The following is a 16,989-nucleotide window of genomic DNA, read 5'->3' on the forward strand; positions in this document are numbered from 1 at the left end:
CCTAGTCAGATTGGGAATGGGAGGGGGGGGGGGGGGCTGGGGGGGGTGTAAAGCTTGCTGAGCCACCGGGAGATCAGGTTGGTTATTGCGAACTGATTGGTATCTGGAGATTTTAATTTTTTTGGTCCACAGGAAATCTCCTGATCTACACTAGTGTAAATTGCAACCATTCTGGTAAAATAAACCTCTCCAAAGCCTTCACCACCTTCCTGCTAGGGGTGGGGGGGGCATCCAGACTTGCGTGCAACGCTCCAAATGTGGCCGGACCCAAGTCTTAGCGACAGCTGCATCACGACATCCCGACTCTTGGACGCAGGGCCCTGACCAACAAGTTAATAAAGTCTAGGAGCAGAATTAGCCCATTAAGTCTACTCCGCCATTCAACCATGGCTGATCTATCTCTCCCGCTCAACCCCATTCTCCTGCCTTCTCCCCATAAGCCCATGACACCCGTACTAATCAAGAATCTATCAATCTCTGAAATATCGCTAAAATATCTACTGTCTTGGCCTCCACAGCCGTCTGTGGCACTGAATTCCACAGATTCACCACCCTCCGACTAAAGAGATTCATCCTCATCTCCTTGAGGATCTAAAGTTACGTCCTTTTATTCTGAGGCTGCACCCTCTGGTCCTAGACTCTCCCACCAGCGGGAACATCCTCTCCACATCCACTCTATCCAGGCCTTTCATTATTCTGTAAGTTTCAATGAGGTTCCCCCCCCTCAACCTTCTAAACTCCAGCGAGTCGAGGCCCAGAGCTGTCAAATGCTCATCATATGTTCACCCAGACGCTGACAATGCAGACAATGAAGACCATGTTAATGGCGATTCCAGCGGCCAGGCTTACCTGCGCACTTGCTGCCCACGATCTCGTATCCCGCCACGCACACACACTGGCCCACGGGGACCAGCCACTTGCCGTCGGTGTTGCAGTGCATCTTCGGGGGCTCCTGAAGGGCCACCGCGTGGTCCAGGCAAGTGCCGATGACTTCGGACAGCGCCTGGGAGTCGGCTCCGGCCGTGGTCTCGGGGAAGAGCGCCATGCCGCGCTCCAGGGTCGGGCACTTCTTGTAGTAGGCCCGCACGGACATGATGCCCACGCACGCCCCCACGTCCTGGAACGCCAGGTAGAACCCCTTCTTCTTGAGCGACCCGACCGAACGCACCTCCATGTTCACCCTCACCACCCGACCGTCCAGATCCTCCTGCCTCGTGATCTCGTCCGGGGCGATGGTGTCGATTTTGGTGAACTGGTTCTTCCGGAATATCGTGCCGTAATCGAAGTCGGACTCGGCGTAGAAGAGGTTGAAGGTCTCCTTGCAGGTGGTGGCGATGTCGGGGAAGGTGTTACAGTCTCGCACGTTGAACTTGAGCTCGATGAAGATGCGCTGGGCCTCCCCGCGGTAGATCCAGTTAGTCCGCAGCCAGTTATCCTGGTCGCCCTCCACCACGTTACACACGCTGTACGCGTAGATCAGTGTGTCGTTCCACACCATCTGAAGGATGTCCCACTTTTGAGGGAAGGAGAGAAGGAGAGGATAGTCACACTTCCACCGAGATCACGTGGTCGCGTAGAGACTCGAGCCCAGAGACGGCGGGACGTCGAGAACCAGAGGACACGGGTTTAAGATGAGAGGGGGAAAGATTTAATGGGAAGCTGAGGGGGTGGTGGGTGTACGGAACGAGCTGCCGGAGGAGGTAGTTGAGGCTGGGGCTAGCGCAACTTTTAAGAAACAGGGGAGCAGAAACTGGAGCAGCTGGGCTTGTACACTCTGGAGTTTAGAAGGATGAGAGGGGATCTCATTGAAACATATAAGATTGTTAAGGGCTTGGACACACTAGAGGCAGGAAACATGTTCCCGATGTTGGGGGAGTCCAGAACCAGGGGCCACACACAGTTTAAGAATAAGGGGTAAGCCATTTAGAACAGAGACGAGGAAACACTTCTTCTCACAGAGAGTGGTGAGTCTGTGGAATTCTCTGCCTCAGATGTCGGTGGAGGCGGGTTCTCTGGATGCTTTCAAGAGAGAGCTAGATAGAGCTCGTAAAAATAGCAGAGTTAGGGGATATGGGGAGAAGGCAGGAACGGGGTACTGATTGGGGACGATCAGCCATGATCACATTGAATGGCGGTGCTGGCTCGAAGGGCCGAATGGCCTACTCCTGCACCTATTGTCTATTGAAACAATTAGACAGGTACATGGATAGAAACATCGAAACATAGAAAATAGGTGCAGAAGTAGAGGCCACTCGGCCCTTCGAGCCTGCACCGCCATTCAATATGATCATGGCTGATCATCCAACTCAGTATCCTGTACCTGCCTTCTCTCCATACCCCCTGATCCCTTTAGCCACAAGGGCCACATCTAACTCCCTCTTAAATATAGATTCAGATTCAGATTCAATTTTAATTGTCATTGTCAGTGTACAGTACAGAGACAACAAAATGCATTTTGCGGGATAGCAAGAGGGAGTTAGATGTGGCCCTTGTGCCTTGTGATTGGACAGGTTTGGAGGGATATGGACCCAAGGTGGGACTTGTGTAGATGGGACATGTTGGTAGTGTTGGCAAGTTGAGCCGAAGGGCCTGTTTCCATGCTGTGCCTCGAAAACTTGCCCTTCCCCCCCCTAATGGTCGCAGCGTGGTTTGGAGTTGGCCGTGGGCGGGATGCGATTGGGCGCGCCACGGTACTTACCGCGCTGTTGTACGGGTTGGTGAGCCAGCCGAGTTCTCCGTGGGCTGAGGCAAAGTCCAGGAGGACAACTGTCAAAACAAGAGCAAGGGGTGATCAGAGCAGCAACGTACAGCCCGGCAAACCTCCCACAGCGCCCAGCAACAGAACCATTCTAGCAACAACTACAGGATGGTCCTGACCCTCCCATCTACCTCATGGTGGTTAATAAGGAACTGCAGCGTGCGGGGAAATCGATGGTAGACAAAATGCTGGAGAAACTCAGCGGGAAATCCGCGGGTGCAGCAGCATATATGTGGAGCGAAGGAAATAGGCAACGTTTGCCTATTTCCTTCGGATTTCTGCCAATTTCTTTCAGATTTTTGGCCCGAAATGTTGCCTATTTCCTTCACTCACAGAAACATAGAAACATAGAAAACAGGTGCAGGAGTAGAGGCCATTCGGCCCTTCGAGCCTGCACCGCCATTCGATATGATCATGGCTGATCATCCAACTCAGTATCCCATCCCTGCCTTCTCTCCATACCCCCTGATCCCATTAGCCACAAGGGCCACATCTAACTCCCTCTTAAATATAGCCAATGAACTGTGTGGCCTCAACTACCTTCTGTGGCAGAGAATTCCACAGATTCACCACTGTGTGAAAATGATTTTCTCATATCGGTCCTAAAAGATTTCCCCCTTATCCTTAAACCATGTGACCCCTTGTCCTGGACTTCCCCAACATCGGGAACAATGTTCCTGCATCTAGCCTGTCCAACCCCTTAAGAATTCTGTGCATTTCTATAAGATCCCCCCCTCAATCTTCTAAATTCCAGTGAGTACAAGCCGAGTCTATCCAGTCTTTCTTCATATGAAAGTCCTGCCATCCCAGGAATCAAAGTCTGGTGAACCTTCTCTGTACTCCCTCTATGGCAAGAATGTCCTTCCTCAGATTAGGAGACCAAAACTCCCCTGGTCTCTCCCCCCCGACTCCCAGTCTGAAGAAAGGTCTGGACCTGCCCGGCCCTGCTGAGTTACTCCAGCAACATGTGGCCGGCCAGCGTATTGTAACGGGATATTCTGGGATGTCCCTGGAGATGGGGGGGCCAGGCTCATCGACATCCTCCTTAGCCACACATCCAGCGGCCAAACGGGAAGGCAATGTCACAGAACCAGCAGCAACTACTCCAGCCAGCCCCGGCAGATGCATTTTAACTTAACGTTTCCTGAAAACAGGAATGACATTTTTGTGTGTGTGTGTGTGTGTGTGTGTGTGTGGTGTGTGTGTGTGTGTGTGGTGTGTGTGTGTGTGTGTGTGTGTGTGTGTGTGTGTGTGTGTGTGTGTGTGTGTGTGTGTTGTGTGTGTGTGTGTGTGTGTGTGTGTGCGCGTGTTTTGTGCTGTGTTTGTTTGTGGTTCCAAAGAACGTTGCCTTCAATGGGGACAGGATGGGAAAGCTGTGAATAATATTTGACCAGATCCAGGATGTTGCAAGGAACTGCAGATGCTGGTTTAAATCGAAGGTAGGTTGACCAAGTTAGGGCTTTATTCTCTGGAGCGCAGAAGGTTAAGGGGGGACTTGATTAGAGGTCTTTAAAATGATGAGAGGGATAGACAGAGTTGACGTGGATAAGCTTTTCCCATTGAGAGTAGGGAAGATTCAAAGAAAAGGACATGATTTGAGAATTAAGGGACAGAAGTTTAGGGGTAACATGAGGGGGAACTTCTTTACTCAGAGAGTGGTAGCGGTGTGGGATGAGCTTCCAGTGGAAGTGGTGGAGGCAGGTTCGATTTTATCATTTAAAAATAAATTGGATAGGTATGTGGACGGGAAAGGAATGGAGGGTTATGGTCTGGGTGCAGGTAGATGGCACTAGGGGAGAATACGTGTTCGGCACGGACTAGAAGGGCTGAGATGGCCTGTTTCCGTGCTGGAGTTGGTTTGTTACATGGTGGGTCTACACAAAATGCTGGAGTAACTCAGTGGGACAGGCAGCGTCTCTGGAGAGAAGGAATGGGTGACATTCAGCTGGGGCTTGAACTCCTTCTCTCCAGAGATGATGCTGCCTGTCCCGCTGAGTTACTGCAGCATCTTGTGTGGACCTACCTGCGATTTATGGGAGCGTTGGTGGAGAATCCACCCCAGCAGGGACGATACAGGATTGGAGCCCCTATCCCCTGGCCATGCAAACACACACACTGTGAACTAACTGTGAGAAGGGGAGGCAGGTTTGCTTTCCCCCATGCTGGGGGATCACAGCCCCAGTCTCTTCCCAGCCTCCTTAAGTTTCCTGGTGGAAAACTGGCCGCAGACTCGTTAAAGTTTCAAAGCAGTAAACCCCAGGTCTTTGAAATTCAAACCAGCGAGGCCTTCAAACGCTGCACTTTAAACCCCCCTCTCCTGCTCGACTCCCGTGTGTGTCTCTCTCACACACACACACACACAGACGCACACACAGACGCACACTCACATAGACATACACACACAGACACACACACACATAGACATACACACACATAGACATACACACACAGACATACACACACAGACATACACACACAGACACACACACACACATACACACACACACACACACACACACACACACACACACACACACACACACACACACACACACACACACACACACAGACACACACACACAAACACACACACACAGACAGACACACACACACACACAACACACACACACACACACACACACACACACACACACACACACACACACAGACACACAGACACACATAGACACAGACACACACAGACAGACATACACACACACACAGACACAGACACGCACACAATACACACACACAGACACACACACACAGACACACACACACAGACATACACACACAGACAGCCACACACACAAAGAGACACACACAGACACAGGCACACACACAGACACAGACACACACACACAGACACACGCAGTATCACACACAGAGAGACACACCACACACACACAGGTCGCTAACCGCGTTGTACAAGTAGCCCCAGGTGTACACAATGACCGGCCCGTGTCCCGGCCCCTCTCACCCGGGGCCCGCTTCTCTCTTTGACTCGGTGAGGCGCCGAGACCACCCCTCCGGGCCGGGGGGGGGGGGGGGGGAGGGTCGCAACTGTCCTGCACCAGTGGCCCACTTCTCCCAGCGACTTGGCGAGATGCGAGAGGAGGTCACACACACATCCCCACACACACACACACATGCCATCTAGACAAAAGTGCTGGAGAAACACTGCAGAAGGGTCTCTCCCGACCCGTTCCTTCTCTCCAGAGACGCTCTGAAGTTACTCCAGGCAGAGAGTTTTGTGTCTATCTCCTGTGTCAAAATAAACCCTTAAGCATCTGCAGTTCCTTCCCGCACATTAGTCTAACTTGGTGCGGCGCCCAGCACGGCCATGGAGGGCCGAAGGGTGCCTGTCCCTGCGCTGCGCTGTGTTCTGATCAGAGGCAGCATCTATGTGGAGGGAAGGAAATAGGTAACGTTTCGGGCCGAAACCCTTCCGGGTTTCGGCCCGAAACGTTGCCTATTTCCTTAGATCCACATAGATGTTGCCCAACCGCTGAGTTCCTCCTGCACTTTTAATCTACCTTCGATTTTTTTTCCTGCATCTGCAGTTCCTTCTTAAAATACTCCAGGCGCGGGGTCGGTCGGGCTGCCAATAATTCATCTATATATTACTAAAACTAAGTTCTAGACCGGTTTTGGCGATCTGTGTTTCCGAGAGTACGCTGCCACCTACGGCCGTCAGTTTTGGCCACCTCGCTCAGAGCCCCCCTCCCCCTCCCTCTTCCTCCCCTCTCTCCCTCTCCCCCCCCTCCCTCTCCTCCCCCTCCTCTCTCCCCACTCCCCTCTCTCTCCCACCCTCTCCCTCCCCCTCTTCCCCCTCTTCCCCCTCCCCCTCTCCTCCCCCCCGCCCCCAGCCCTCTCCCCCCCCCTCCCCCCCCACCCCCTCTCCTCTCCCCCACCCTCCTCTCCCACTCCCCACCCTCCCTCTCCCCCCCTCCTCTACTATCCCCCCCCCTCTCCCCCTCCCCCCCCTCTCCTCTCACCCCCCCCCCCCCCTCCCCTCTCTCTCTCCCACTCTCTCTCCCCTCCATTAGCGTGAGTGGGGGGGGGGGTAGTTCGTTGTGTGCCGCTGCATGCCGCCCCCCCCCCCCCCCCCCCCCCCCCCCCCCCCCCCCCCCCCCCCCCCCCCCCCCCCCCCCCACGTTGGGGGAAGAGACCCAACGGGTCCGCACTTGGTCTAATATATATATATATATATTCGCGTTTTTGTCACCTTTTCCTCCCCCCACCCCGCCAAATAAAATCACCCCCCTAAAGACAGGCTATCGAGAGCAGACCTCCTCAAAAGCTCTCACCCCCCCCCCCTCCCCCTCCTTACTCCAAAAACCTCGCCCCTCTTGCCAGTTTCCACCCAGAGAGTTGTGAATCTGCGGAATTCTCTGCCACAGAACGCAACGCAACTCACTGGATGTTTTCAAGAGATGGGAGTTAGATTTAGATTTAGTTATAGAGTTAGATTTAGCTCTTCGGGTTAAAGGGATCAAGGGGATATGGGGGAGAAGGCAGGAACGGGGTACTGATTGGGGACGACCAGCACGATCACATTGAATGGCGGTGCTGGCTTGAAGGGCCGAATGGCCTCTACTCCTGCACCTGTTTTTCCACGTTTCTATGAAAGATCGAGGGGGATAGGAATTTGGGCGATTGGGGAGGTACGGACTCGACGGGCCGAATGGCCTGCCACGTTGGAAGATAGAAACATAGAAAATAGGTGCAGGAGGAGGCCATTCGGCCCTTCGAGTCCGTACTTCCCATTCGCCCAAAATCCTATCCCCCTCGATCTTTCATAGAAACATAGAAAAATATGTTGTGATCATCAAAAATCCATTGTGATCATGGCTGATCGGCCCCAATCTATTATAACTCGTGCCTGCCCTCTCCCCATATCCCTCGACTCCACCAGCCCCTAGAGCTCTATCTAACTCTCTCTCAAATCCACCCAGTGACTTGGCCTCCACTGCCCTCTGTGGCGGGGAATTCCACAAATTCACACAACTCTCTGGGTGGAAAAAGTCTTAAATGGCCACCCCTTTATTCCAAAGATCCAAGCGGCTGTGACTAACGTTACACAACAGGGCGGCCCCGTGAGTTCTCAAGTCATCCGAGCAGGAAAAATTGGGCAATCCTGCCCCAGCGGGTCCACTCCTCCGTTCAATCGTGGCTGATCTACCTCCTTCCCCCTCTCAACCCCTGCCTGTGTTCCCCGTGTTCACGGGACCGGACCCCCAAGCGCTCGGGGGACCAACCTCAAACTTTTTTTGTTTTGATATAAAGTTCCCAAGAAGTTTGTGGGGTCCCAAACAAAAAGAAAGCGCGGACGCTGGGGGTCTCGCGTGGAACACACATGGGGGGTCTCGCGTGGAACACACATGGGGGTCTCGCGTGGAACACACATGGGGGGTCTCGCGTGGAGCACACATGGGGTCTCGCGTGGAACACACCTGGGGGTCTCGCGTGGAACACACCTGGGGGTCTCGCGTGGAACACACATGGGGGTCTCGCGTGGAACACACCTGGGGGTCTCGCGTGGAACACACCTGGGGGTCTCGCGTGGAACACACCTGGGGGTCTCGCGTGGAACACAAAGTGCTGGAGTAACTCAGCTGAGGTCAGGCAGAAATCTGAACGGCAACATTTCACACACACACAGGAACAAGCTGCCAGAGTAGGTAGTTGAGGCAGGAACTATAACACAATTTAAAACAAAAACCTCTGGACAGGGTGACTTTTTCACACAAGGGTTTGGAACGAGCTGCCGGAGGAGGTAGTTGAGGCAGTGGGAACATCGCAATGTTTAAGACTCAATTGGACAGGTTTAGAGGGAGGTTACACAAAAAAGCTGGAGAAACTCAGCGGGTGCAGCAGCATCTATGGAGCGAAGGAAATAGGCAACGTTTCGGGCCGAAACCCTTCTTCAGACGAGGGATATGGGGCAAACGCGGGCAGGTGGGACAAGTGCGTCGGCGTGGCCAAGTTAACTCGAACGACTTAAGGTAGATCTTTCTTCCCCCAAACAAATGCTTTTCCGGCTTGAGTCCTCACTCCACCACCTCCAGTTGAAATTCCATTAGGAATATTTTGGAGATCCAAGACTTTAAGAAGGGTCTCGACCCGAAACGTCACCCATTCCTTGTCTCCGGAGACGCTGCCCTGCCCTGTCCCACTGAGTTACTCCTGTCTCCGGTGTAAACCATTTTCCTCCTGCACATTCCGGCTTTGAAGGCTGTGGGGAGACTCTCCCAGCGAGAGAAACCTCGTCTCCCTGAAATCCACGGGCGAGCTGTGAGCTGGAGGGGTTTTAAACAGGAGGGGGCAAGGAAAGAAAAATCTGCCTCTTCTTACCTTCGTTGGTCTGTAGAGAGGGTCGGACCAGGGCGAGCAGGAGCAGGACGGCGAGGTGGGACCGCTCCATGGCTGCGGGAGAACTCGGGGCGAAGTTACAGCAGGAGTTGAGTCCAAGTTCTGCTCGGAGTTTCATTCACAGCCAACTGACGTGGAGACGGCGCTCCGCCCCCCTCTCTCTCCCCTCCCTCCCTCCCTCCCCCTCTCTCTCTCTCCCTCCCCCTCTCTCTCTCTCTCTCTCTCTCTCTCTCTCTCTCTCTCTCTCTCTCTCTCTCTCTCTCTCTCTCTCTCCCTCCCTCTCTCTCTCTCTCTCTCTCTCTCTCTCTCTCTCTCTCCCTGTCTCTCTCTCTCTCTCTCTCCTCTCCTCTCTCTCTCCCTCTCTCTTTCTCTCTCTCTCTCGCTCCCTCTCTCTCGCCATACTCTCACGTCTCTATTGTCCAGTCTATATCCCTCTCTCTCTCTCTCTCTCTCTCTCTCTCTCTCCCCCTCTCTCTCTCTCTCTCCCTCCTTCTCTCCCCCCCTCCCCCCTCTCTCTCTCTCCCCCTCTCTCTCCCCCCCCCCCTTTCTACTACCCCCCCCCCCCCCTCCTCCCCCCTCTCCCCTCTCCCCCTCTCCCTCTCCCCCCCCCCTTCTCGCTCTCTCTCTCTCCCTGCACAATGGAAGCAATTAAGTGCCAGTGCTTTATTCAGCATTCCTGGGCAGCCCGTCAGCCGCTGGAAGGGGGTGGAGACCAAAGCCCCCGTCCGGGACAGACAGACAGCGAGGGGGTAGAGGGGGGAGGGGGGAGGGGGGGCGAGGCAATGTTTGAGAACAACGCTGTTCCCACACACACACACCCCCCCCCCCCCCCCACACACACACACACACACACACACACACACACCCCACACACACCACACACACACACACACACACCCTCATACACACACACACACACACACCCCACACACACCCACACACACACACACACACACACACACACACCCCCACACACACACACACACACACCATTCAGTTAACATCACACTGTGGACAGACAGGCTGGGACAGGTCCATGGCCAAGCCCAGAGGCCAGACTCTAACCAGCTTTCGGAAAGACTGCAGACAAAATCCACCTTCACACACGAAGGAGAACGCCCACCCACCTGCCTGTGCCTCTGGTTCAAGAAGGAACTGCAGATAGAAACATAGAAAAAAAAAAGGTGCAGGAGGAGGCCATTCAGCCCTTTGAGCCAGCACCGCCATTCATTGTGTTTAAGAGGGAACTGCAGATGCTGGAGAATCGAAGGTTACACAAAAAAGCTGGAGAAACTCAGCGGGTGCAGCAGCATCTATCAGTCTGAAGAAGGGTTTCGGCCCGAAACGTTGCCTATATCCTTCGCTCCATAGATGCTGCTGCACCCGCTGAGTTTCTCCAGCTTTTTTGTGTAACCGCCATTCATTGTGATCATGGCTGATCGTCCCCTGTCAATAACCCAGTGCCTGCCTTCTCCCCAATATCCCTGGTGACTCCACTAACCCCTAGAGCTCTATCTAACCCCCCCTCTTAAATCCATCCAGTGACTTGGCCTCCACTGCCCTCTGTGGCAGGGAATTCCACAGATTCACACAACTCCCTTTCTCACCTCAATCTTAAATGACCTCCCCTTTGTTCGAAGACTGTGTCTGTGGCCCCTGGTTCTGGACTCTGGACACTGGACACTGGCTGCTGGAGGATCGAAGGTAGACAAGATTGCTGGAGAAACTCAGCGGGTGCAGCAGCATCTATGGAGCGAAGGAAATAGGCAACGTTTCTTTCGCTCCATGCAAAGAGTTGAACAACCTCCACTGTAGGAAATAGGCAACGTTTCTTTCGCTCCATGCAAAGAGTTGAACAACCTCCACTGTAGGAAATAGGCAACGTTTCGGGCCGAAACCCTTTGGGTTTCGTCCCGAAACGTTGCCTATTTCCTTCGCTCCACATAGATCCTGCTGCTGCACCCGCTGAGTTTCTCCAGCACTTTTTGTCTACCTTCCTGTGCCTCTGATCAGAACACAGCACAGCGCAGGAACAGGCCCTTCGGCCCTCGATGCCCGTGCTGTACACCGCACCGAGTTAAATTAATGTGTAGGAAGGAAGTGCAGCAGATGCTGGGGGTTTTACACCGGAGAGAAGGAACGGGCCGAGAGAGACCCTTCTGCAGCCTGAAGAAGGGTCTCGACCATAAGCATCACCCACACCTTCTCTCCAGAGATGCTGCCTGTCCCGCTGAGTTAGACTCCAGCGTTTTGTGTCTGCCTTCCAAGTTAAATTGATTCTCCTCTGCCAGCATGTGATCCATTCTCTGTATATCCATGTGCCTGTCTAAAAGCCTCTGAACCAACACATCTATACCAGGCCAATTAATCCGGAATGCGGGAGGAAACCGGAGCTCCCAGGGAAAATTGAGTACAGGAGCAGGGAGGTTCTACTGCAGTTGTACAGGGTCTTGGTGAGACCACACCTGGAGTATTGGGTACAGTTTTGGTCTCCTAATCTGAGGAAAGACATTCTTCATAGCAAAAGGATTTGAGTCTAGGAGCAGGGAGGTTCTACTGCAGTTGTACAGGGTCTTGGTGAGACCACACCTGGAGTATTGCGTACAGTTTTGGTCTCCTAATCTGAGGAAGGACATTATTGCCATAGAGGGAGTGCAGAGAAGGTTCACCAGACTGATTCCTGGGATGTCAGGACTTTCATATGAAGAAAGACTGGATAGACTTGGTTTATACTCTCTAGAATTTAGGTGATTGAGAGGGGATCTTATAGAAACTTACAAAATTCTTAAGGGGTTGGACAGGCTAGATGCAGGAAGATTGCTCCCGATGTTGGGGAAGTCCAGGACAAGGGGTCACAGCTTAAGGATAAGGGGGAAATCCTTTAAACCCGAGATGAGAAGAACTTTTTTCACACAGAGAGTGGTGAATCTCTGGAACTCTCTGCCACAGAGGGTAGTCGAGGCCACACAGTTCATTGGCTATATTTAAGAGGGAGTTAGATGTGGCCCTTGTGGCTAAGGGGATCAGAGGGTATGGAGAGAAGGCAGGTACGGGATACTGAGTTGGATGATCAGCCATGATCACATTGAATGGCGGTGCAGGCTCGAAGGGCTGAATGGCCTCTACTCCTGCACCTAATTTCTATGTTTCTATCTCCACTATAGGAAATAGGCAACGTTTCGGGACGAAACCCTTCTGGGTTTCGTCCCGAAACGTTGCCTATTTCCTTCGCTCCACATACATGCTGCTGCACCCGCTGGAGAGAAGGCAGGTACGGGATACTGAGTTGGATGATCAGCCATGATCACATTGAATGGCGGTGCAGGCTCGAAGGGCCGAATGGCCTCTACTCCTGCACCTAATTTCTATGTTTCTATGAAAACCTATGGGGAGAACGTGCAAACTCCGCACAGACAGCACATGCAGTCGGGTCTCTGATGCCCCCGAGTACCTACGGCTGGCATAGCGAGCCGCTACGATGTATCCACGGACTCGTTAGGAACATTCTGCGAGTTTGAAAACTCGCGAATAACTCGGGGACGTTGGACAGGCCCTTATGGGCGGTAATAGGCAGCAACTCTACCGCTGTGTCACCGGGCAACCCCCCCCCCACCCCTCCCCTCCCCCTCCCCCTCCCCCCCCCCCCTCCCCCCCCCCCCACCACCCCCTCCCCTTTGAACCTTTTGTTTCACAATGTATTTAATTACAGCTTTGATGTGTGGGGTTGGACCGTGAACTGGTCCTGGCATCGAGGCAACATCGCATCGAGGCCACATAAACCCTGCCCTCTGTGGACAAATCTATTATGTTTATCTTCTAAAGGACTCGCTGCAAGACCAAGATTCAAGATTCAATTTATTTGTCATTTGGACCCCTTGAGGTCCAAACGAAATGACGTTTCTGCAGCCATACATTACAGACAAATAGACCCAAGACCGCAACATAATTTACATTAATATCCATCACATTGCTGTGATGGAAGGCCAAAAAAAACGTATCTCTCCACTGCACTCTCCCCCTCCCCCCTGGGAGTGGAGATCTGGGCACACAGAGTTGGCAGGTTCTGGAGAATTTTTTTTTAAATTTCAAAATAGACTTTACTTGGGTAATAAATATATTTGATACATGAACCGTGCAAAAAAACAAAAATCATCTGACATTTTCCGACATTTTATTCAATACTGTTGACATACATTGCCCAAATGTCACCAATTTATCCCCCACCCACCCCCTGCCACTGGTGTGGAATCCCTTCCCTAATTTTGAGGGGCGTCTCCAGTCCACCACGTGTCCTGCCCCCCCAAGTCCAGCAGCGTAGGAAGGGCCTTGTCACAAACAAGAGACGCTTGTCGCAATCCACCACAGAGCGGAGGCTTTAGAGATAAAGCAATCGCCCTTGATGCAGCTCAGATTCAGATTCAGATTCAATTTAATTGTCATTGTCAGTGTACAGTACAGAGACAACGAAATGCATTCAGCTGAGAGTCAGGTCAGGTCAGGTCAGGTCAGCCGTGTAATCCCTCCACAGATGCTGGCTGATTTCAAACCCGCAGAATGTTCGGAACGAGTCCGTGGATGTATCGTAGCGGTTCGTATCGCCAGCTGTGGGTACTCAGAGCGTCAGGGTAAAAAATAAAAATAGCCCAGAGTACCTACGGCTGGTATAACGAGCCGCCACGATATGTCCACGGACTCCTACGGACATTCTCCCCGTTTGAATCCAGGGGAAAACTCGTGAGTAACTCAGGAAAGTGGGACAGGCCCTTTAACTTGGCATCGTGTTTGGCCACGAGGTTGCAGGCCGAATGGCCTGCTCCTGGTCTGTCCTGGTCTTTGTTGAATGTGTTTAAGAAGGAACTGCAGATGCTGGAAAACCGAAGGTAGACAAAAAATGCTGGAGAAACTCAGCGGGTGCAGCAGCATCTATGTGGAGCGAAGGAAATAGGTAACGTTTCGGGCCGAAACCCTTGCAGGTTTCGGCCCGAAACGTTGCCTATTTCCTACATTGGAGATTGTTCAACTCTTTGCATGGAGCGAAGGAAATAGGCAAACGTTGCCTATTTCCTTTGCTCCATAGATGCTGCCGCACCCGCTGAGTTTCTCCAGCACTTTTGTGTTCCTTTGTTGAATATAGTCTATGTAAACTAGTTACATCTGCAGGCTATTTGTGTTCCTTTAATCAAGCTCAAGTTCAAGTTCAAGTGAGTTTATTGTCATGTGTCCCTGTATAGGACAATGAAATTCTTGCTTTGCTTCAGCACACAGAACATAGTAGGCATTTACTACAAAACAGATCAGTGTGTCCATATACCATGATATAAATATATACACACATGAATAAATAAACTGATAAAGTGCAAACAACAGATAATGGGTTATTAATGTTCAGAGTTTTGTCCAAGCCAGGTTTAATAGCCTGATGGCTGTGGGGAAGTAGCTATTCCTGAACCTGGTCGTTGCAGTCTTCAGGCTCCTGTACCTTCTACCTGAAGGTAGCGGGGAGATGAGTGTGTGGCCAGGATGGTGTGTGGGTCTTTCATGATACTGCCAGCCTTTTTGAGGCAGCGACTGCGATAAATCCCCTCGATGGAAGGGAGGTCAGAGCCAATGATGGAGTGGGCAGTGTTTACTACTTTTTGTAGTCTTTTCCTCTCCAGGGCGCTCAAATTGCCGAACCAAGCCACGATGCAACCGGTCAGCATGCTCTCTACTGTGCACCTGTAGAAGTTAGAGAGAGTCCTCCTTGACAAACCGACTCTCCGTAATCTTCTCAGGAAGTAGAGGCGCTGATGAGCTTTCTTGATAATTGCGTTAGTGTTCTCGGACCGGGAAAGATCATCAGAGATGTGCACGCCCAGGAATTTGAAGCTCTTGACCCTTTCAACCATCAACCCGTTGATATAAACAGGATTGTGGGTCCCCCTCCTACTCCTTCCAAAGTCCACAATCAGTTCCTTGGTTTTGCTGGTGTTGCGGACCAGTTTATTGCGCTGGCACCATATGGACAGTTGCTCGATCTCTCTCCCATACACTGACTCATCCCCATCCTTCCTTCTGGTATCAAACATTGACCTCATTCTTTGGTCAACAATATTTTTTTGGTGTTATATTCATATTTAGGAATATAATGAGCATGTAAATGAGTTTGAATTACATCCTCCAGCTGGAGTTGATCACAATCTGAACCTCGCTGCGTCCTCAGTCCGAGTTCCGCAGGAACTTCCATTCTACAAGAACTATCCCAGGATCCAGTGGTTTAACCTACGATGAGCGTTTGTCGGCACTGGGCCCGTGCTCGCTGGAGTTTAGAAGGATGAGGGGGAAACCTCATTGAAACGTACAGAATTGTGAAAGGCCTGGATAGAGTGGATATGGAGAGGATGTTTCCACTGGTGGGAGAGTCTAGGACCAGAGGGCGCAGCCTCAGAATTAAAGGACGTTCTTTTAGGAAGGAGATGAGGAGGACTTTCTTTAGCCAGAGGGCAGTGAATCTGTGGGATTCTTTGCCACAGACGGCTGTGGAGGCCACAAGTCAGTGGATATTTTTAAGGCAGAGATGGATAGATTGTTGGTTAGTGCGGGTGTCAGGGGTTATGGGGTGAAGGCAGGAGAATGGGGTTACAGGCTGGTCCCACTGCCATGAATTAATTCTTTCATCCCGACCATTTTTTTTACTCGTGGAAATTTTTTATCGGGCTGGAAAAAAAACGTCCCGACTTAGCTGATGCCCTGAGTACGTACATACGGGCTAACGGAACGAGCCGCTACGATACATCTACGGACTCGTTACGAACATTCTGCGAGTTTGAATCGGGGGGAAAAACTCGTGAGAATTCGTGAATTACGTTGCGAAAGTGGGACAGGCCCTTTAGGAGGGAGAGATAGAATTGCGGAGTAGACTTGATGGGCCGAATGGCCTATTTGGCTCCTATCACTTATGACCTTATGACGTGATTGTTCCCGATGTTGGGGAAGTCCAGGACATGGGGTCACAACTTAAGAATAAGGGGGAAATCCTTTAAAACCGAGATGAGAAGAACTTTTTTCACACAGAGAGTGGTGAATCTCTGGAACTCTCTGCCACAGAGGGTAGTTGAGGCCACAGTTCATTTGGCTATATTTAAGAGGGAGTTAGATCTGGCCCTTGTGGCTAAAGGGGATCAGAGGGTATGGAGAGAAGGCTGGTACGGGATACTGAGTTGGATGACCAGCCATGATCATATTGAATGGCGGTGCAGGCTCGAAGGGCTGAATGGCCTCTACTCCTGCACCTATTTTCTATGTTTCTATACAATGACAGTTACGAATGACTCCAAAAACACTAAACATTAATAATTATAAGGCATTAATAGAAACATAGAAAATAGGTGCAGGAGTAGAGGCCATTCGGCCCTTCGAGCCTGCACCGCCATTCAATATGATCATGGCTGATCATCCAACTCAGTATCCTGTTCCTGCCTTCTCTCCATACCCCCTGATCCCTTTAGCCACAAGGGCCACATCTAACTCCCTAATGATCAAACACCATTGATCAAGCATGTGAACCAACAAAATACCAGATCAAAGGGGAGGCTACAGATTTTTGGCTGTTGAGTAGAGTACTTCTGCACCTAATTTCTATGTTTCTATGTGATATATATATATATACAGAGCAGCAAATGTTCCATGGTGGTTTATCAAAGTCGTATTTAGGTGCGAGTCCCAAGATCGCTGGTTGGCACGGACTGGATGGGCAGAAGGGCCTGTTTTCACGCTGTATCTCTAAACTGAACTGAAATGAAACTAAACTGTGTCATTAGATAGGGGAGCCGACACAAAATGTTGGAGTAACTCAGCGGGACAGGCAGCATCTCTGT

At 51.7% G+C, this 16,989-nt stretch overlaps 1 protein-coding gene across 1 annotated transcript; it reads right to left on the reverse strand.

Annotated features, from left to right (window-relative positions):
• Nucleotides 1-805: 805 nt before the first annotated feature.
• Nucleotides 806-9,282, reverse strand: LOC129711498 (ephrin type-A receptor 2). Its single transcript, XM_055659141.1, has 3 exons — nt 9,116-9,282; nt 2,699-2,766; nt 806-1,513 (listed from the first exon to the last, which is right to left on the reverse strand). The coding sequence occupies exons 1-3, from the start codon at nt 9,249-9,251 to the stop codon at nt 821-823; spliced, it is 897 nt and encodes a 298-aa protein (XP_055515116.1). The 5' UTR covers nt 9,252-9,282; the 3' UTR covers nt 806-820.
• Nucleotides 9,283-16,989: the final 7,707 nt, after the last annotated feature.

Source organism: Leucoraja erinacea, chromosome 30 (genome assembly GCF_028641065.1).
Source record: "Leucoraja erinacea ecotype New England chromosome 30, Leri_hhj_1, whole genome shotgun sequence".
In the NCBI taxonomy this organism is placed as follows: domain Eukaryota; kingdom Metazoa; phylum Chordata; class Chondrichthyes; order Rajiformes; family Rajidae; genus Leucoraja; species Leucoraja erinaceus.